The 22,338-nt window shown below is 40.1% G+C and overlaps 1 protein-coding gene across 4 annotated transcripts; it reads right to left on the reverse strand.

Moving 5' to 3' along the window:
- Positions 1-100: 100 nt before the first annotated feature.
- On the reverse strand, positions 101-17,639 carry LOC119551073 (putative fatty acyl-CoA reductase CG5065). Of its 4 annotated transcripts, none has more exons than XM_037860200.1 (11): positions 17,469-17,639; positions 5,304-6,169; positions 2,696-2,812; positions 2,523-2,627; positions 2,317-2,460; positions 2,120-2,254; positions 1,937-2,057; positions 1,484-1,783; positions 1,245-1,377; positions 911-1,168; positions 101-395 (listed from the first exon to the last, which is right to left on the reverse strand). In XM_037860200.1, the coding sequence occupies exons 2-11, from the start codon at positions 5,721-5,723 to the stop codon at positions 248-250; spliced, it is 1,881 nt and encodes a 626-aa protein (XP_037716128.1). In that variant the 5' UTR covers positions 5,724-6,169; positions 17,469-17,639; the 3' UTR covers positions 101-247. The 4 variants fall into 4 exon arrangements, with proteins under 4 accessions (XP_037716128.1, XP_037716126.1, XP_037716129.1 ...); XM_037860198.1 differs by lacking the exon at positions 17,469-17,639 and adding an exon at positions 16,433-16,582; XM_037860201.1 differs by lacking the exon at positions 17,469-17,639 and adding an exon at positions 12,511-12,885.
- Between the last annotated feature and the right edge of the window lie 4,699 nt (positions 17,640-22,338).

Consider the following 22,338-nt stretch of genomic DNA (forward strand, 5'->3'; position numbering starts at 1 on the left):
GATGCTCATCGCGTCGCTTGGATGTGTTTCGGATGTGTTGTGGCTTCTGCTGTTTACTCATTTGTAACATATATAGAAAAATATGAATATAACTATTTGCTAAAAACCTCTAAAATGTACGCCATGTTAAAGCATTTAGAAATCGCAAAGAAGAAGAACGTCGCAGATCCTGCCAGATCCCAGCGCATATACATATGTCCGCAGTTGCTGTCTCCAAGCTTCCACACCGGTCGCCATCCGCACTTAATTACAAAAAGGGTATCAAGCGCGCCATCTTGAGCGCGTTCTCCAGGAAGGAGCTCCACAAGTCGTTCAGGCGCTTCGAGCGCGACATGAGGAAGCGCCAGGTGAGCAGCACCGCCACCAGTTTGGTCAGCTGATGCAGATAGTAGAGCCTGAAATAGGGATATTGGAATATATGAATATAGGGGAATACATTTTACATGGGGTATTTATTAACAAAAGAACTATAGTCAAACATCCGACTGTGAAATACCCTTTACTCTCTTAGTCTTCCTTAAGAAGCGAAGAAACATCGTAACTTACAGGTTATCTACATTACATTTTACATGATCAGGTAGTCACCTTTATTGATCAGAACTTTTTAAGTAATGGTCTAATTTAAACCATTTTTGATGTGCCAATAGGTTTTTCTAAATAAAAATATAACAAAATTTACTCGAACACAAAAACGTTGAATACGTTGGGCTTGATAAGATAAACGTGCGCTGCGCAGGAATCTCTAGAACTAGCATGCCTAATTTCAACTTTCTAGCTTTAACAGAAAAATTAATGGCTAGATCGACTTGTTTAATGATCATTTTCAAAAATATTTATGTTTTTAATCTTTTCGAGTAATGGGTATTCAAATTATCCATACTTTCTTTCAAATATATGGAATACTTCATACCTGAGCATGCGCTTTCTGCTGGCCGGTAGCGATTCGGGCCGCTGCTTGAACAGGAACTCCCTGAAGCCCAGTACGTAGCGCTCCACGTACTTGTCCCAGTTGATGTGGCGCACGTCGAAGACGAAGATCTCGCGATCCTTGGGACTCAGCGTGTGGAGCAGGGCGTGGACGTTGTCGTCCTTGAAGCGCCATTGGCGTGTGGCGAAGTACTCGAGGCATTCCACAGCTTTGGCAATTTTGTTTTGTACGTTGACAACGCTGTAAAAGGGTACAACCAAAATTATAATAAGAATACTAATTGAATAGCTCTGGGGGAGCGGCCGGCCCAACTCACAATGGCTTCTTGCCCATGATTCTTGCCACTCCGTCCAGAATGTAGGCCGGTAAAAAGTGCTTGGCTATACAATTTAGCGTATTCATGGGGCGGTTCATGCGCAGGTCGCCAGTCGGATACCACAGGCAGCCCTCTGGGAAAATACAATAATATCCGCGTTAATTATAGGGCTCACATTGGGAGGGTTTCCCATTTAATATTTAATGGGTTTCTGTTTTTCGGGTTCCACCACAACTCACCCAGGGGATGCTTGCGCACACTCGTCATGGCGTGTTTGACAAACTCCGACCAGATGATGGGATTGCGCTGGCCGGTGCAACAATTGTAGATGAGTAGGTTGTTGGACTTGCGGGTCGCTGTGCGCCAGGCGGCGGCGATCATCAGGTTAATCACAATATCGACAGGTACCATATCGGCCACATAGTTCTTCTCGCACATCATCGTGCGGAACATGCCCTTGGCCAGCGCCGAAACCAGGCCCGTTGGCCCATTGAAGTTGTCCACCCATCCGGCAAACGGCTCATTCAGACTGGCAGTCACTGCGGAGGAATGCAAATAATTTATAAGAGGCGAAAGGGTCCTGATTTAAATTTTTACATTTTATTCAAGGCGAGTTAACTAATAATCGTAACTAAGAAATGAATAAAATATTTGGAAATATTTTTATAATATCTCTTATATTCTGAACTCACCAATCGATGGCCTCACAATGGCAACGGGCAGATTACCAGCCTCCTTAAGTAACATATGCTCCGCTAAGGCTTTTGTAAATGTGTACGTATTGGGGCGCTTGCCAATGAGGCTCGGTGTTAGCTGAAATATTAAGTTAACCATTAAATAATAAACTTGGATAATCTCATATATGCGACACCCACCTGATCAAGTATATCCTCCGGAAGCCAGTTGATTAGTGAAATGATATCGTCGGGATTATAGGGCGGTGCATAGATAACCTCAGACACATCGGTTCTATCGCAATTGCAATAGGCAGTGGATACATGGATAAGTGCCTATAAGAGCGTTAATTGATTTAGAAACCGCCTCGGATCCGCATTCTATATCCCCGACTTACGTCCAGTGACAGCATGCGATGGCAGAGCTCGACGAGACGTTTCGTGCCCAGCATATTGATTGTGACAGACAGCTTGAGCTTCTCGTCGAATTTCACAGTGGCAGCCGAATGAAAGACAACGGAAACATTGCGACACAGTAGGTTCTACAAATGGAAAAAATCTCTATTAGCCAACAGCCATTAAATGCTAATGTGGGGAGACTCACCTGATCTTTCTCTGAAATACCAAGCTCCTCGGAAGTAATATCGCCCGAAATGGGTATGACTTTGCTCAGCTCCTTGGGCTTCTCCTGACGCAGTGATTCGAAGAGCTATCAAAAGAGTTAGATAGTAAGTATAATCCCTTGTTTTTAACCCCCCTCCCACTGAGTATACTCACTGGTGCATTCAGCAGTTCCGTGAGACGAGCCGACACTTCTTGACCGCGTTTCGGTCGTATCAGTAGATATATATTCCTTATGTCCGGACACGAGCGCAGTAGCTTCTCCACCAGCACCTGGAAAAGAGAGCATCGGAAATCGAAATGTAACTAGGCACTCAGTCATTGAATATGGCCATTAACCAAATAAACGATTATTGTTACACCCACGAGGACACACTTGACCCACTTCAGTGGTGTCTGCGGTTTGGCTTGACTTGACTTCGTTTCTGTGTGGGTGGGTGGTGTTGCTCGGGGGCTGGGACACGCCCCGAAAACGATGTGAGAATTGTACCGGAATTAAGCGACAACAGGCCACAGCAGACAAAAAAAAATAAAAGGGGTTGTGGGCGGGTTCTGTGGGCCGTTGAGTGGGTGGCTTAGTGGGTGGTGGGCGTGGCAGGAGCACAAAATCGATGAACAACACACAACACCACTGTGAGCTCAGAGTCTGGGCGGCGCCACTGCGATTTCATGTCATAATGACGCAGCCAGGAGCCACCGACATGCAATATGCACAGAGAGAAAAGAGTGGGGAATTTAATAAAATATTTAAGGGAAATAAAAGTACCATTTAGACAAGTTGATATGACTTTTCAGAAGTACTTAGCGTTAAATCTTATAATATATATGGAATTGTTTTTTATTAAGATCTCAATGTTTTTTTATAAAAGGTTAGGAACTCGTAGATATAAAAAAAATATTGTATGGAATTTTTTTTTTTTAAGATCTCAATATTTTTTATAGTAAGTTAGGAACTCATAGATAAAAAAAAAGAGTAAGGGTATTTCAAAATCAAATTCAAATATCACTACATGGTCCTATATTTTCTTCAATATGATTTTTTAAATATTGTGTAATGAAGATATCAAAAAATATATAGATACAATTTTTCTCTCTGTGCTTGTGTTTAACAATGGCTGGCATAAAAATTGGCACAACAGCCGGAGGATGTATTTGGAGCAGGGAAACGGGTAGTCCGCTGCACCACTTGAGGAACAATTAAGCGGAACCCAGAGTGGGAGTGGGCCGTCCAAGCCAAATGCATAGACGCAGTCACAATTCTAGCATTATGAAGCTTTTGCATGGCAGGCGACGATGAGTCAACATCGTCTAGTGGAGCCAGCTCAACGTAACTCAAGCATTTCGGCTTTAAAAAACGGCAAGCAAACCAAGTGAAGCACTCACGCACATCGACTGCAAACATCCAACACGGAGTGCATCTAAAATTCAGGGTGGCCAACCACGAAATCCATCGAATCCACCCACCAAACACCTCGTTCCACAACTTTTTGTTTATCAGCGCGCACACAAATATTTGTGCATATTTTATGACTGAGAAACACTTCGAGTTTTCAATCGAGCCCAACCAGGCCGGCGGGTTCAATAGTTCAATTCGGAGCCAATGAACACGCGGCGTATGCGTGACGTGAATGAAAGTGGCTGGCCAGCGGCCCACAAAAGTATGCAATGAAAGTTGGTGGCGGCTTTTGGGCCCGAAAAAGGATAATGGGGAGTGGGGTAGTTTGGTCAGGGGATGTACATATAACATACATATCTTAGCAAATAATATTGGCCATGAGTGGGCATTTGGTTATACGTAACAGGATTTAAGGTTATTTGAATCACACACGAGTATCAATACATAATGCCAACTAAACTTAATGGAAATGCATATATAAGTAATCGTTTTATTCTGACGCAAGAACATAGCATTTAATATTTAATTTATTACTACTCGTAATCATCAAGCTGATTTTCCCTACGAAGATAAGAGTCTGTAATAGTAGAAATGATTACTTTTACTCATGAAAGGGTCATCTTGTAATTATATCTAGTATGCAGTAGTTACCAACAAATTTAATCAAATTAAATTTTGGTGCTATTTAAGTTGTTTGAGCCGCATTTAATAAAATATAATAAGCTAAAGCAATATCATCTCTCAAAACTTTAATGAATCTAATTTAAGAGAAAGCTATTACAAATAAATCCCTAAGATTAGATATTTAATTAATTGCAGTTTTTAGATTGTTTAGAAATCTTTAAAAATGTAGTAGAATATTTATTGCACTTCCCAAATATTTCCATATTTATCACTTCCAGTAATATTTCGTTAACTAAACCACAAAACCATCAACCACAAAATCCGAACTCGTTTTCTCCCAAGCTTTAACAACAATTTTACAAAGCCTATTCGGTAGATCTTTAAAAACCTCAAGTTGTAAAATTGTTTTGTAAAATCTGAGTCACTGAGATTTGTCTTTTACCTAATTTAGATAATTAAGTTGTAAAATTAAAAAATTGATTGCTTTTGTAAGGTCAAAAGGAAAAATCCCTATTTTAGTCTTGCGTTAAAATAATTTTAGGACACGGTCACACTGGCCTACATTTTTAACATCAGGAATTTTTATCAATTAACTATTGTAACAATTAGTTTTTGAAGCCAGACAGCGTTATATATATATATTGAATATGTAATACTTGAAAATTAATATCCTTTTTAAATATATATTTTGGTAAGGTAATATGTAGCTTTAAGATATTTTCCAATGGGAAATTTCGAACTCACCTTTCCCATGAAGCCAGTGCCGCCCGTGATGAAGACGCTGCGTCCCGCGTAGAACTGGCCGATGGGCACGTAGCTGGTGTCGTCCGCCCGGAACCGCTCGTAGGGCATCTGGAGGCCGTTGCTGCTGGGCGGCAAGGGCAGGGCCGTCGAGGCGGCCACCGCCGCCGCCGCGGCTGAGGATGCGGATGCGGATGAGGTGGCTCCGCCGGAGCCCGCGCCCAAGCCGGGGCCACTGGAGCTGCCGTAGCCGGAGGAGGAGGTGGCCACGCTGGCGGCATGGGTTAGGCCGTTGGTGCGGGCCAAGGTGCCGTTGAGCAGCTTGGCATCGTGACTGTTTGCGGGCTGGGGGGCGGCGGACTGTTTGAGGCTGCTGTTTGGGACTGCTTCCGTTTCCGCTTTGTTGGCTGCCGCGTGTGACATGTTCGATTGTTTGTTGCCTTTTTTGTAGCTGTCTTTCTTTTATGTTATTATTATCCTGCGGTTCGAGTCCTGCGCTTAAGTTAAAGTAGGAAGCAGTTCTTTGTCATTTGCAGTGTGCGCTCGAGTTTCCAAGGGCGGTGTGTCCCCTCTATTATATATATATATATATATATGCTTTTGGTTTGGAAGTGATTACTCTGATTTTCCCTAGTTGGAAGCTGCTGAATTGTTCATATAAATTTATGCAATTAAGTCCTTCGAAAAGCTAGTTGAAAATCCTTCTGTCGCCGTTGAGCGTCTGTCCATGTTTCCATGAGTCGCTTGTCCTGGAGGTTGCTTTAGGTTGGTTTTGTACAAAAAGAGTTCAGCAGGTGTATCCTGTGGGTTGGGTGGGGGGTGAACAAGACCGATTTACGATAACTTCCAAGCTTGAGTGCGCTGCAGAACTGTAAGACAGGAAAACAAAGTTAAATTAATTTATAAATATAAATTACATTAAGAAAATATATTAAAAATGCCAAATAATGTTTAAGATTTTATAAATTCACAATCGCACACGTCCATTTTATTTTCTGTAGGCTGGCAATCCCTAATTTTGCTGTCCACGAAAACATTATTTTTCCTAAATTCAATCATTAACCCTCTTCATTCCTTATTACATTCGCCTGTAAATTAGCTTTGAACAACGTAAAATCAAAATATGCCACCAAACCCAAATCAAAGTCCTAGCCCATACCCAGCCATCCACCTATCAATTTATATATTCATCTATCTTTCCATCAAAACGTCATTTATCCTTGAGGCCGAACTAAAATTAGCCATCATTTTGAGCCCCAGCTGATGGGTAACCCAAATCCGAGCTATGACGTCTAAGAGCTTGGCAATCGGCCATCACGGAAAAGGATATGCAAATGACGTCGAACGAAAGGATATGCAGGATGAAAAGAGGGCACACACTCCACATCACTTAGATCTGGGATATGGCTATCCAACGGACCGCAATTGAATTTAACGCACAATAGAGCTAAGTACGCGAAATCCGCTTAATGCCTAAATCGGCTTACAAGGCGAGTGCGAAGAACCGAGAACTGGGAACTGAGAACTGAAAACTGAGAACCGAGAACTGAAGACCCGTCGCAACGAACCGGGGAGACGATACTGTCGATAGCAGTGACAGTTGGCGAATGCCCACTATATGTCTGGGAACACTTCATTCTATATTAAACGATTTTTACATGAGCCGAGTGGAGCTGCGCTTAGCTGCGCTGAGCCGAGAGATTCTATCGCTATATGGCGACCCGCATGATCAAGTGCCACTTAAGAGTGTTTCACACGTCATAATATCTCCGCAGGTCCAAAGTTGACCTGCGTTATGCAATCCAGCAATGTGATCCATTGCCACAAGGAGAGTATTAAAAAGGGAGAAAGAGATAAAGCTGGGTTGGCTAAACACCCAAATTAAATCCCGCTTTATGTGGTGGCTATCTCTAGGAAATACTTTGCAATCGAAATCGGAATAGTTAACCTTCCCGTCGAGGGGGGCACAGCACACTTAGCCAGTCCAAACAAACGGTTCTACCGTCGTAGTTCCTGACTGTAGGGTTGTAAAAAATCCCTAATGAATTTGTCAACAAGCGTTGGTAACAAGTGAAACAACAGGGCTGGCTAAAAGGAAAAATATCGGATAAACAACAAATCGTATTTGTTTCGCCTGCCCCGCAGAGCCCCCATTTATTTGGTTATCTGGGAAGGGTTTGACCTTCGAACCCTGTGCATCGGAAAGTATACCCATCTCATCTGACTTGTAATTCGCCGAATGCCTTGCTAATTGAATTTCAAATTTATTGTTGACCAAATATTGATCGTAACCAGGAAATAGGGGAGTGTGCATCTATCTGGCTAGATTGATTGGTAGTTAGATATACTTATGGGGTGTGACGTCAAGCTCAGGCGATAATCGTGGTTATGATAATGTTGGCTTAAAGCGTGGCGTCTCTAAAACGAATTTTTTTGGGGGCCATGACTTTCACTTTTTATTTTTCGGATCTTTTGTAGGTCTTGGGTTTTTTTCTTCTTCTTAAATATCTAAATTCCGCAATATTTTTTTTCCCTTCGTATGTATTTAAATTTGTCTTTGTTGTTGCTAAGTTTTTTGGTCAAACTTTCGTTTTCAATTTTTTAGTTTGTACAAAATCTACAGCCACAGATGGCCGCACTATTTTTATTTTTTTTATACATTTTTGGTAATTTGCATTTGAGGGTATCTTTCGCTGACTTGGCAAAAATATTTCGCTGTTTCTCTATGCGGCGGCCGCCGAGAAATGTGTTAAGAAATTGGCACATTGGCTGTTTGTCTTTTGGCCGGGCATCGTTTTGTGAGTGTGGCGATGTTATCAAATCGCAGAGGGCTATATCCGCTGAACTAGTTGCGGCCGAGAGCTCTATAATTAAAGTTTAAACATCTTTGAGACGCGGCAATCAGAGCGGCCTCATCACGTAACTGTAAATTTATCAATGAAGCCTCGAAGACGCCGAGACCCGCGACTGGTTCCTCTTCATTCTAAAGTGAAATTTCTTGAAAATCAACTTTTTCTCCCCATCTCTCTCTCTCGCGCGGCTCTTTTCCTGCTGTCTTACCAACTGCAACGAAAATTTGCGCGCCAGCTATAAGAGGCAAATGAACCGACCATCGAACCATCGCTTTGGCCCAGCCACGCCCATTAACCACCTCCCCCCGCCTTCCGCCCACCATGCCACGGAGCGTGTTAACCAAACATGAAGACCGAAATGTATCTGCGTGTGTGCTGTTAAACGGTAAACATTCAACATTCAACCTGCCTTGACAAGGTAGTTACACACCAGTCTTTGCTGCCCGTGTATTGTCTGACCCATTTCCTATAATCGTGCCGCATTATCATCATCAGCAACCTCGTCATCGTCATCAGCATCGACTTGCCGGACATTTGGAAGCGACCGCTTCAAAAATTTACGTATACCCTAAGGGCCTTTAAGGGATGGGTGAATATGGCAAAGGATTCGGGGATAGGGATTAATTAAGGTTTTAATATTTAATGGGGTTCAGGGGATACGTATCTTAAAAGCTTTTGAACTCGTTGGGTTATAATACATAATTCTTAAAGGTCTTGGTTTGGTTTGGGTACTGGTTTATATTTACCAAAGGTTTTTAGGATAGTTTAGGATCATATTACTAAAATATAAGCAAAAACCTGCTTAGGGTTAGAACCATTTAATATAATGTTTGTAACGTAGTACAGCATTTCCATAATTGAATTATCTTTAAATTAAGTTCATTAAAGTGTAATGATGTCAAAAACGTGGGTCAAAACGAAATATAATCCATATAAACACTTATTCCGTTTAGAGATTAGCAAGTTATTTAGCAATCAATGTGCGAAAATAGGCATTATTTCATTTGAGGGCCCCGTCCATTAACCACTTCCTACTAATTACCTCCAGCACTTTCAGAACCTCAGATTTCAGCAAAGATTACATGAACTTCCCCAAGGGTATTTCTTGTTTCGACCACGTCCACTGTCTTATGTTTCTCCCATGGTCGAAGACCCGTCTTTAACCGCGTTTCTTCTTTGCGCTTTTCTACACTGTCTCCTCTCTTCAGGCCCTGCCGTTTCCTCATTTGGAGCTTGTTGCTTTCGGATTACGAGTCTTTAGCACTCAGGGCCTCGACATATATGTGTGTATACACTTATAGCCGCCTCGAATGCTTCCGCATGCAGACTGTAGACCATGCCATAGAGTCACAGAGATATATAGTCGTACGAACCGTGCGATTCTGAGGTGTTATTTTGGATCCCTTGGATCCGGCGGTGCGGTGTCAACCTGTTTGTTTTGGCAATTTGGTAGCCCGTTTCGTTTTTCGGATCGGTTTCTTTCGCTCCGGACCGCATCGAATCGAACTGAATTGACCACAAACGAAAGTTCAAATATGCATTTTCACTTTTCAACAATGGGAGGCCTCTCATTATGTAAACCCGTAGACCTCGAGCTACGGCGGATGCTGGACAGATGTGTGGATATGTGGATATGCGGACCCAGTTGTGTGAGTGCGCATAATGGGTCTGTGCCCTCTATTCTATTGAACCTTTGAGTGAGACTCTGGAATTGTGGACTGTCCGGTTGTCGTTGGACACTAGCCACTGGTCGACTATGTCTGCTCTTATGGTTATCGTAAGCTATCTATGCTTTGTGTGTAATTGAATAAATCTGTAGGGGGTTGGCTGGATAGAATGAATCTCGGATCTGTCTCCCTCCCACTGCCCATAATTCGTGTGCCTTGATTAACAAACAAAAGCGATCTCGCAGTTTACAGCATAAAAGTTAAATTTAACTGTGTATAATGGGGGCGGCTCTGGAGGTAGTCAGCAGATTAGCTATCCAATTTAAAAGCTCAGCTGAGACGAGTTCAGGCCCCGTCCCGCTCGCACCCACACGCGCCAGCTAGATATTAAATAATTCACAATTATAATATATAGAGCTTATCTTATTTTTAGGCTGGTCACATGAGCTAAGACCAAGCGTCTACGGGCCCAATTAAAACATTCTTTTAGTCAAGCTGCAATTAAAATTTGCCTCAGTCGGCCAATTTGAATAATCAGAAACAATTTGGACATTGCAATTATACGATGAAGATTTATGGAAGACTAGACCTTAAGATAAGACCCATTTCTTATGAGCTGTGAACTGTGCAGCAAGGTCCACTCACATAAGTATATTCAATTTTGGCGGGGTCAAGTCAGGGTTTCGAAATGCATATCAAATTGACTGGCAGCTAAGTAGGTAATCTAAAGTGCAATTCCCAAGCGAGAAAGTGGTTAGACTCTAAAAACAAATGAGAATGTCAAAAGTAGATCGTAACATATAATATGCAGGTTAATGGCAAAAAAAAGGTTGGGTACTTTTTAGAAAATTCCAGCTTTGTATATAAAACCATTACAATACTTTTAGAACTGTTTAAACTGGCTCTACAATATAAGGGATGCCTAACACATGGGCAAATATAGCAAGTAAACAAGTTAAAGATCGACAAATATTCCAACGTGTAGAGAGTAATTCCCAGGCTTTATTTACAGTCGACGACTGTACGAAGAAATACTATTTTTGGGGTTCACGAAGTCGTCAAAATTGAGACGTTTCGAGGAAAGATTCCCTATTTACTGAAGAAACCTCGCCCCCAGCTTTACGTCACAGAGCCGCGAAAGTGTGTGCCCAATAAACAATCGATCTGAATGCCAAGTGGCTGGCTTAATGGCTCGGTAACCCATTTTGAGTAGGACCATTAGCCCCGTGGCCAAGTAGAATGAATCTAGCCCAGAGTTGCGAAAGTGAAAAAGAAATTCGAGGGGGTCGCTCTCGTAGTTCGGGCACGTAATCAATAGAAATATGTCGCCTTCTCGAACGCTCAGATACCGCTAGCGATACTTAAGGTACCGATACTATATGCTATATGGCCATATGTATTGACTGTGGCAATCATTTTTGGCCGAGCTCAGCGCTGGCCGTCGATGCATTTGCGCATGCGTCCACTCATTTCACTTCACTCCATTCCACTCCCAGCCAGAAATGTGGGTCAAGTCAATGTGGGTTCGCAATTATGACACATTGTCCGAGTCCGAGCGACAGATATTTACCCCACAAAAGCAGAAATCGGTGTAATGATATTTGTAAATGTAAAAATTAAATAAACAATCGAGTGCGCGGCTGCCCCACTCTTTTAACTACCGCGTTTCTCGAGGGTTTTTCGGCTATTTGGTTTTTTTTTTGGTTTCGGTTTTCGGTTTTTCTTTTTTGCAATCTCAGATGTTGTATCTTTGTATCTGTGTGTATGTGGCCATGATCCATGTTTATTTATTATGCTCCATCGTCTTTTTGCTGTCGTTATCGTTTTCATTTTCGTTTTCGTTGTCGCTAGTCGTTGTCTCGTCTGTGTGCAAATTTTATTTGTAAATATGCAATGATTAATATTACAAATATACAGCAACAAAAGTTTCGAAAATATTGGTGGCCTTTTAAAAACTTTCTCGCAGCAACAACCTGGATATTAATACAGTCCAACTTCTATAAATCGAACCACCACGTGACTGATATTTAAATGTTTTGTTTGTATACGTAAACTTGAACTTGTAAAGCTCTGAATATTATACAATCTAAGCAGCCAAGTTTCTATAAGTCAAAATTAATTTGACTGGAAGCAACAGACCAGATTCTATAAAGGGAAATATGTAAAACCAAAAGATATTCAACCAAATTTTTAAGGGAAATGGTTTATCATGTTAAGATACTGATGTCGAATCTCTAGTTTTGGTATACCTTGTACTTGTAAAGCTCTGAATATTATACAATCTAAGCAGCCAAGTTTCTATAAGTCAAAATTAATTTGACTGGAAGCAACAGACCAGGTTCTATAAAGGGAAATATGTAAACCCAAAAGATATTCAACCAATTTTTTAAGGGAAATGGTTTATCATGTTAAGATACTGATGTCGAATCACTAGTTTTGGTATACCTCAAAAAGTGTTGGGCGCCAAATAAAATGAGGTTAGCTTAGGTCAAAGACTGGGTATAACACCATAGTTTTGAAGACCTCATTTCGACCAGAGTCTCAGAGTTTTCCTATATTTTCGGCTATCCAAGCTCTACTGTGAATGGACGGTTTAACCTGGGTCAAATATTAGCTAAAACTGGAATTGCATAATCCGACCAAAAAGGAAACAGCTCAAATATTTGTGGGCCAAGCCTGGCTTGCACTTACTTGTTAAAGAAACATACAGCCGATGCTATTGGCTATAATCGAAGACGCTGAAGATGCTGAAGATGCAGCAGCAACTTGTATTTGCATTGACTTGATTTGGTTTTTCCCACTTCGTTTTTCCGAGAAACCCCGAATTTAGGTCATTGACATTGGGTTACTTGCGAATTCGTTTGTTGTGGTTTCGGGCTTTAGCGGAACTTTCGGCACTTGCTGGGGGTTTGGGTTTCCAAAGGTCGTTCGCGTGGAAAAAAACCGAGTACGACAGAACGGAAAACTATTTTCGTTGACGATTCTTTATTTCGTTGTTGACACTACTGGCAAGGCAAGATACGATGATACCGATACCAATGCCCACTCCTGACACACTAAAAAACTCCAGACCGAAATTCTGTTTCTTCTGTTGCTGCTTCTTCTTCTTCTCTTTCTTCGGTTGCCCCCAAGAAATTTCTCCAAATATTTTCACTTTTGCGAGAGAGAGCGCGAAGAGAGGTAAGGCGGCGAAGAATGACCGTTGCGCAGGCGCAAAGAAATCAAACGACCGAGAGAGAGAGGGAGAGCGCGTTCGGCGAGAGAGAGAGAGAGCGCGGAAGCGGGAGAGAGTTGACCGTTCTTGGCTCGCTTTCTTAACTTTTTTAACTGCTTTTCTTGGCCATATACTATATATACATAGATATATATATGTGCTTGTGAATGTGTGATCTTTCAGCGACGCGTCCGCTTCGTCGGCCGTTTGGAACTGAACTAAACTTGGCCCTCGAAGAAGTGAAAGATTTATGCAGTCGCCGCCAAAGCTGCGCTGCCAAGGAAGGCGCACAAAAGAAAGCAGCGCGAAGAGAGAGCGGCGGACACGTAGATTTCGGTTGCGAGATTTGAGATTTCATATACCATCTCGCACTGGAGATCCCCAGAAGAGAGCGAAAAAGAGAGCTCAGCGGCAGAGACAGAGGCAGCGGCAGAGGCAGCATGCAACAAGCTTTAATTGAAAAAGCCGCAAAAGAACGGTGTGTGTGGAAAACAAGTCGGGGAAAACGGAAAACCGGAGGAGAAAGAGAAGAAATTGGATATGTGGTCAGGCACTGACATTGACCACTCACGTAGACGCCGGCTGCGACGCCGGCAGAGCCGAAAGAGGTCAAAGTACACACATAAGCTTCAACAGTATCGGGTATCTGCGTGTGCGTGTGCATGCATAATCTTGCACTTGCCACCAGGTAACAGTAAAGACCAACGGCCAAATTGACCAAAAAAGACTTTCGTGTCTAATTGAAAGGCAAGTCACACTTGCGGTTGGGAAAAGGGTAAGCGAGCGGGCGGGGCGGTGATTAATTCACCACAGTTAACTGAAAGAACTAATTGACTGCACTGGAAAAAATAAGAGGGGATCATAATTTATACTCTTAATACAAAATAAAAACAAAAGCTATTCCAAGTAATTTTCCAGGAATTTACAACTTTGATTTTATATGACACTTCTGGAATATATTTCCCTATTTTATAAAGCCCCAAAAAAGGTTTCAATGCGTTTTAAAATTCATATAATACTTAAACATAATAGGTTTAATTAATTCTCAATCCAAGCTCCATAATCATTTATCAAGAACTAGAAATTCTCAAACCATCACTTATAATGACTTAACTATTGGATAGTATTTTATTAATGAGTACAATATACAATAATCAGGGACTGACTTTTAACTACACATTTAAATTACATTTTCCCATTTTAAAGAACACCTAAAATATTTGAGTAAGTTTTAAAATACATATAATATCAAGAACTATAATACGTTTAATTTATTCTGAATCCAAACTCCACAATCATTCATCAAAAACTATAAATGTAATTCCCTAATCATCACTTATAATGACTAAACTGTGGGATAGTATTTTGTTAATTAGTTCAATATACAATAATCAGGAAAATAATTAAAACAAACAAGCTCTAAGTGATTAATCGCCATTAATTGTATATACATTTTCTTCAGCTACCTTATGAATATTTAAAGCAGGTAATTATATAAGTGTCTGGGCCAAGAGCCATTGACTAGGTATTTTTCCATATGTCATTCTAACGAGCTAAACCACTTTTTAATTGTATTAAAATTTATGTAAAAAAGTTGTATTTATTCTTTTTACAGCCGTTACTAATTACCAATCGTCAAGAGCACTTCAAAGCTGGCACTTTAGTGCATAATCAATAGAAATCTTTGCTTACTTGGCCATTGAAGTTTAAGAGGTCCATGCAAACAAGCAGTCTAAAAAATAACTTAACCATGAATCACTTAGTGAGAAAAATATCACCGATGTACGTCATCAAAACCTTTTTCAGGTCAACAAATACTACGTTTTGGATGATAAATATAACAGCTTGGGCTTGAAATGTATTCGATTTTTCAGAATATTATCATATCTTTTTTCAGAAAACATTTCTTTATAAACTACATGTTTCAATAACTAATAGGCAAATAAAGTAATAGCTTATAAAGTTCCTAGTTGACTAGGCTAAACAATTGTGTTTCTTTTTATTCAAGGGCACGTGGAAATGGTCATGTTTTTTTTTCAGTCGGTGGGTGTGTTTCGTAGGTCTGTCTGCCACGTGCCCCCAAAATCCCTCTAACAGCGAAGGTAAATATTTGAGTTTTTAATTGATTTCTATTTCTCACATATTTTGCGAGCTATGGTTTCTAGGTTCCCTCCCAAAATTGAGCCAATGGAAAGCGGAAACTAGTCTCGAAATCGAATATTTAGCCAAGCGTGGCTCACACCCCCACCCCTTTTTCTCGCAGTGCAAAAACTAAGAGCAAAGCCACCGCAAAAGTTTCGGCCATAGAATTTGTTTAGTGAAGGGGGATGACTGAGAATCGAAGAGGCTGGGCGATAAACGACCCGTTTGCCTACTTTTGGGCTGAGCAAACAAATTCTCATCTGACCGGAAATGGGGCAGCATAAAACAAAAGTTTCATTCCTCAATGGCAGGCCATATTCATATTAAAAGGGGGAGGAATTATTGCGGAATTTCCGTAACTCAAACCGAAAGTTTGTCTTCAGATGAATGGAATATTTGATATATGATAAGGATGACTTTGAAATTAGGAGGTCAAAAGAGCTTACTTTTGTTTTCAATTAGTTAAAAATGTCTTTATTTTGAAATTATTTATATTCTTAGGTATGATTAAGTGGAAACACAATATTAATAGGTACATATATTCCTTTTCCTGAGAATAATATTCATATTTAAGTAAGGTATTATAATAGGCTATCGATAGTCCCTAGTTTAATGTAATTACCAATAATATTTCAGTTAAAGTGGCCTATAATATGTTCAGGTAAGCCTATTTCTGCCTCAAATATAAAATTCTAAAGCCGCCCTATCAGCTGGACAGGCCTTTCAGCATAGTCACTCGAGTGTCACACTTAGGATGCTATATACACATACGTATTTACAACCCCTACAATCCCTAACCCAATGCTTTGTTCTTTTTTTTTAATTACACAAAGTTACGGCATTAGATGGCGCCCTGTTGACAGGACCTGCTCCTTCTCGTCCTCGTGCTATACATTTTCCCATTTTCTCGGCTGTGAAATGGCAAACACTCACACACATGGTCAAAGGGGGTGGGGCAGGGCTGTGGCAAGGGGGGTTTCGAGGGGGGTGTAGACAACAAAACGGGGAAAATGACATAATGCACTTGAAATGTTATCGCCTCGCCGTCGAGTGCAACAATACACTCACACACCCGCACACTAGCACACTGGTCGGGAAAATTGCGATTAAATCGAAATTATTTATGAGACCAATTAACGGCCAGGTTGTCAGCAGCTCCATTCATCTTGGGGCATACTTTCGGGCTGAGCACCGCCCACACCATCGCCCCCTTCGAATTTTCCCAAAAGTTTTTCCGGGCGCGCTGCCACTACTCACACATCGTTCGCTTTTTTTATGCAATATCAGCTCAGACCTCAGCGGCTGTTCGAGGAACTTTTCCTGCACTTTTCACGCTTTTTCGGAAACATTTTCAACGTTTAGCGAATAAAGAAAGCAATATCTGAATTTGGTGAAATTTTTTATAGAGATATTTAGTGAAACTTTCTCGGGGAAGAGCTCGCGTCGACCGCCTTGAAAATCAATTGGAAAATGCCTGTTTCATTTTTTCCTCCCAAGCTCCCCAAGATTATTTCACGCGCCTGCTCTCATTTCGCGAGAGATATGTAGAGAAGTCTCAGGAGAAGAGAAAGTGTCACTGGGAGAAGAGAAAATCGCTCTTTGGCTACCATTTTCTACTGCGATTTTCCTGGGCGTCTGCCGGCTTTTCCGGGGGGTTGCTGGCTGCTTATATAATGGCCAACCAGCTGACTCAACAGCTCCATTAGTTCCTGAGATAAGATAAAGCTTTATCGACAGGGTTTATCAGTCAGATATTAGGTCTACAGATACCCAGTTTAATTTAGTAATTTCCTGGGAAAATTCGTTATGGTGCTAAGCATAATTTCGGGCTGATTTTCTTTTTTTTTCGCATGCCAGGACACAGCAACACTGGTTTTCCCCCGACTTTCTCCTGGCTCTCTCTGGCTTTCTCTTTTCCGCGCAAAGCTCATCTTCTCTTTGGCGGAAACGCGAAACGGAAATGTCAGATTTTCTGCTAAATTTTTTACAACCGTCGACGCCAAAAAGCAGCGACATTCTCCGGATGAGATAATAAACCCAGCGACATACATTTTTTTTGTAGGCAGCCAGGGGGGGGGGGGGGGGGTGCCCATAGGCAGGGGCTGCTGCCGAGAGGGGGCTAAAAATAAGTGGCGAGCAAAAAAAGAAAAATAGGACAGCGAAATATGCTCTAACTAGGCCAAAAAAATATGCTAAAAATAAAAGAGGAAAGGAGAAAGAAGAAAAGAAAGAGGGGGTCTATGGTGTTTCGGGGGGTAAGACCCCTGGTTTTCTTTTTAGGGCGTGTACGTACCGGCTCCAAATCGAAAGTGAGGTTAGAAACGTGTGTGTGCGGATGCTGCGGCGATGTGGAACTGGATTTTTCCGGGAGTTGGGGGATTTTCCTATTTTTGGGGCTTGTTTATTTGCTTGCTATTTGGCATCACACTCACTCACACACGTAACCAGGCATTTCGCGACGCGATTGTATCCTTTTTCCTACGATTATTTCGAACAGCCTTATTTCTTTTTGTGGGGGAAATGTACCGTTACCGTGTTCCTCGACGGAGAGAAGAGAGCAGCAGCACTGCTCGAAATGCGAAAAGTGACTGAGGCAGGAAGAAGAAGCTTCTGGCGAACCGGGCCGCCTGCGATTCTCACCATTAATACCGCTCTCTCTGGCTCTCACTCGTCCACTCTCGCTCTCGCTCTCTCTCTGCTTTCTCCTTTCTCCACCCCTTTCTCTGGCCAACGGTTGCGCTCCCTTTTTTCGGTGGTGAGTTAACGGTAACTCACAGGCACACACACTCTCTCGCTTTCTGGGGGCTGATACCGCTATGATTTTCCCACCACCTTGGCCGTTTTTCCTATTGAATGAAATCCACTTTGGTCTAGTTCTTCTTCCTTTTCTTTCCGCTTCTCTTCCTCTTCTTCTTTCCGCTTTTCCTGCGCCTGCGAATTAGCAGATTGTCTAAGCAAACACTTTTGCAACACAAATCAGCGCTTGCTGCGATTTCAAATAACCGCTGGTGATGCCACTTCGCCGCCAAGGCGGCGTTGCCACTGCGCGGGAAATTCAAACAGTAGCGCCAAGTATTCTCACAAAGTGGAATTTTATTCCTTTAAAAACTAAATATTAAAACTAACACACGTTTTTTGGTTGTGTTTTAAAGGAATTAAAATTAATTCATTTAATTTAATTTAATTTTTAAATACACACATACCAAAATATAGACTTAAATATACGTATTTGAAACATGATTTCTTTCTAAAACCATTTTAACTCTATCCATTAACTCTATCTATTTGTAACTCTAACCATTTAAACTTTTAGTCGAGCTATATTTGCTATAAAATAGAACACTGAGCTTAAGTCAGTTTAATAATAAATAAATTTATGTAATTTTTAATAAAATTAAATGTATTTATATGTATTACCTTGAGTTCAAACGGAGTCTGTGTGAAACTTGAGATTAATTTTAGACAAAGTTATATCCATTTATATTTAAAATCAAAAAAATTGAATGAATAAATTTTATTTAACTGATTTTTGTGTTCCCACCCACTTATTACATAAAATATCTTTTGCTTGTCCACATTTTTCCCGCATTTATCTATAATCTTGATCACAAAATTACTCTATTAAATTCAGATCTTGAAGTCAAAACCTTCGGCGGCCCAAATATTTGGACAATACGCAAGGTCGCCATCCGATTGCAGTGCCCACAACATAAATGTGAAAATCAAAACATAAAGACGACAAAAACAAACCAAAAATGCATTGTCATATGGGGACGGTGGGGCCTTAAGTTGTCGGATATATAGGCAAGGGGTGGGGGTGATGACTGCCCTGCCACTCTGCATATTAATCAATTTTAAAATACATTAAGACAAATGAGAGATTCAAGTGGAATTACCCAATGCTCTTAAGCGGAAGAAATAATTGATATGTCACGAAAACAATATAAGAAAAAGGTACTTAGATCCACGTTTATAATATTGGGTGAAATAAATTGCATTAGTTATAAGCTCGTATATTTGATTTGAGGAAGTGATTATTATTTTAACACTTGTTGGAGGTATATTTTTGATAAATCTGGTTGTTATCCAATTTATAAACTCGAAATATCGAAATATATAATTGTAATGAGTTAAAAGAGTTCATCAAGATACCACACAAATCTGATTAAAATTGTGTAAGCTGTTTGAAGTTCCACGGATAAGCGAAATTACTTTGAGGTACCCCTTGAAGCGCTCCTCAAAGAGGGTATTACCGGAGACAAGCGACTTTAAAACGATAACAAATAGGTGAGACATCGGCAAACAGACAAAAGCCGAACACGAAATGAAAACCAAAGCGAAGCTCATTACTCATGCGCACCGGGTGACGTCGTTTATGTGGCCCAAAGGGGTTTTGACCAAGCCCAAGACTTGATAACTCCTCGAGATCCCCCATCTCCATCGTCACTTTTTAGCCTGCTCCACTGCAACTGAATGGTGATGACGGGGCACAAAAAAATGTATGCGAGCCGTGAAAATTCCCAGTCAGTCTTCAAGACTAGCAGCCAAGTACCGCTGACTAAGTGGAAATGCGATTAACTAACAAGAGCCTTTTTTGCGGTTTTCCTGCTACTGTGTTGTAGTTTTTATAGGGAAATCAAATGGAAGACACGTTGGCAGGCACTTGAGATTGATATGATTGAAAATTGCATTGCTAATGAGCCTGATTAATTTGTTTGTGGCTTCGGTTTTGATAAAGGTGAGAGAAAATCGAGGAAGGCAAATAAAGTTATCTCATATAGGGGTTTTAAAATGGCCAACAATAGGTAATAAACATTTTTGTTTACACAGAAAGAAAATTTTAGAAAAAATGTTTAAGGCATTTATTAAAAAACACAATAAAAACATTTTTACAAGATACAAAATAAAAAGTTAAACTGAAAAAATTATAGCAAACAAAAAAACGATTAAAATTAATCGACTTATATTAAATTTTCTAAAACAGAATTAGATCCAAAAAAAGAAATTAATTGAAGAAAGTAATAAATGCGAGTTTTACTTTAAATCAATTAGATTTTTTCTGTGTTTTTCAATATGGTAATTTAGCTTATTGCAATTGTCAGGTGTTTACATTGTAACTAATCTGTGGATGCATCTATGAGAAATGTTAATTCTCCACCGCAGTTTCCTCTTCCTCATATTTTTCCCATCTGTGTCCCTTCTTCCCTGTTTTCGACCACATAAGGCATATTTTCTTCGCGTGTCATCCAAATTATGGCCAATTTTGACATTTCTTTTTCGGTTAGGAGTCTTACCCCCGCGCACCTGTAATTACCGCTCAGGTGTGTACGCACCAGAGGCGCTTTGCTTTTTTTTTGGGTCTACAACTCAGTAAAATATTTCCATTTCATTTTCATTGTCTTACTAACATCTGGGTCAACTGCAATTGAACCCGTCAGAGGGGAAAGATCTTAGAAAGCTTGTCTCCGCGCAGAGATGAAATATCTTTAAACCGACAGTTTTGTAAGACAACGCCCACTGATTTGAATTTTGCATTTGAGATATCGAGGGGCCATCAATCAATTAACTCAACATGTAGTTTTGCATAATTAGACAATGAATAACGAGATTGGCAACACCTCATGCGATCTACCAGTAATTTTCCTACCATATAATGCCTCATTGACATCAAAATCAAATTATCCAAGTCAGCAGAATATATGTACTCATTGTATACCTGGCCTTAATAAATTGGAGATGTCAGCAAACTGTTTCGTGAGCTCGAAAACAAAAGAGCAGGAAGCGTGGTGGCAAAGTGAAAACTTTGCATAATTGGCCACAATTGAAAGGGGACTTTTTTAAGCTATATTTTTTTCTCGGTGCCAAAAATGAGGAAAACTGTTTTCTACATTGTGCAATTGCAGTACAAAGAATTTCCGATTTTAATACATAACTTAACATAAAAAGGCTACAGTTTTATTTAAAATGAGTTCACAGATATGCCTTTAGTTGAAGAACTTTTTAATATTATGCTTAATACTTAATTAAATTACTTGTAGAATTTAAACGATTGGAAGCTGTTATATTATATTTTATTTGCTTGTATAACATTATTTGCTTTTTTTTCTGAATTTGTTGCAATGGCATTTCGCTTTGCTGAAATAAGATTTTGGCTTTTAAAAAGGATCTTTCCGATGAATTACAGCTTTAGGAAATTGCCTTAAATAGTAGAGAGAACTGTTTTTTATGGCTCCCACTACATCAAGGCATCAAAGTCATCGGTGTATTTTGTTAAAGTTGTTAAAAAGGCTGTCATTGCCAGATTGAATTTATCACTAGCGGTATCCAATCCTACCTATCATTGATTCTTAAGGTTGTCATTTCATTTCCGTTTTCTTCCTGTCTATCCAAACGTTTTTTAGAATATATATGGCTTAAATAGCATACTGGTTCGTTTTCTGGACCGGAACTATTTGACATATAACCCTCTGAGCTGTTTAAGCTGTTAAAGTAATATGAGCTGATTGACTTGTTTGTTTTCTTATTGTGAGCTACTCGAGCTTAACTGTTTCGAAGGGATCAATGGAATCATAAGCTCATGTTCATGTTATTCGACTATTCCATGATCCCATAAGCAATGATTCCAAAGTCACAGACAAACAAACAAGCTTTAGCTCGGAGCTGATTATACCCGTTACTCGAAGAAATTATGGGTATGTTAGATGCGTCGGAAATTATGTAACAGGTAGATGGAAGCGTTTCCGGGCCTATAGAGTGTATACATTCTTGTCCATTTCGCCGTATGAACTCTGAAATCTGAAAAACTATAAGAGCAATGTTAATAGGCAATTAACTTAAATTGGAATATAAGGTGCATCCGAAACAATGATTAAAAACTGATGAGCAAATACTTTTTACATTCAAAGTAAAATAAATTTGATAAACTTATTAAGGTAAAAAATTAATATTATAAAGAATAGCTTAGATACTTTTTCGAGACCCTAAATCTGTATTTAGCAGTAATTTTATGGTATATGAAAATTAAATTTTAAAAATATTTACATTAAAACTTTTTCTTTAAGAACTAATGAAATATGGAGTAAGATTAGTAGGGTACAAAACTTGTTGAAATAAAAATAAATTTGCTTACAAATATATTGTAAGATCTAGTTAGGGAAGGCTTA

This window comes from Drosophila subpulchrella, chromosome 2R, assembly GCF_014743375.2.
Source record: "Drosophila subpulchrella strain 33 F10 #4 breed RU33 chromosome 2R, RU_Dsub_v1.1 Primary Assembly, whole genome shotgun sequence".
Taxonomy (NCBI): domain Eukaryota; kingdom Metazoa; phylum Arthropoda; class Insecta; order Diptera; family Drosophilidae; genus Drosophila; species Drosophila subpulchrella.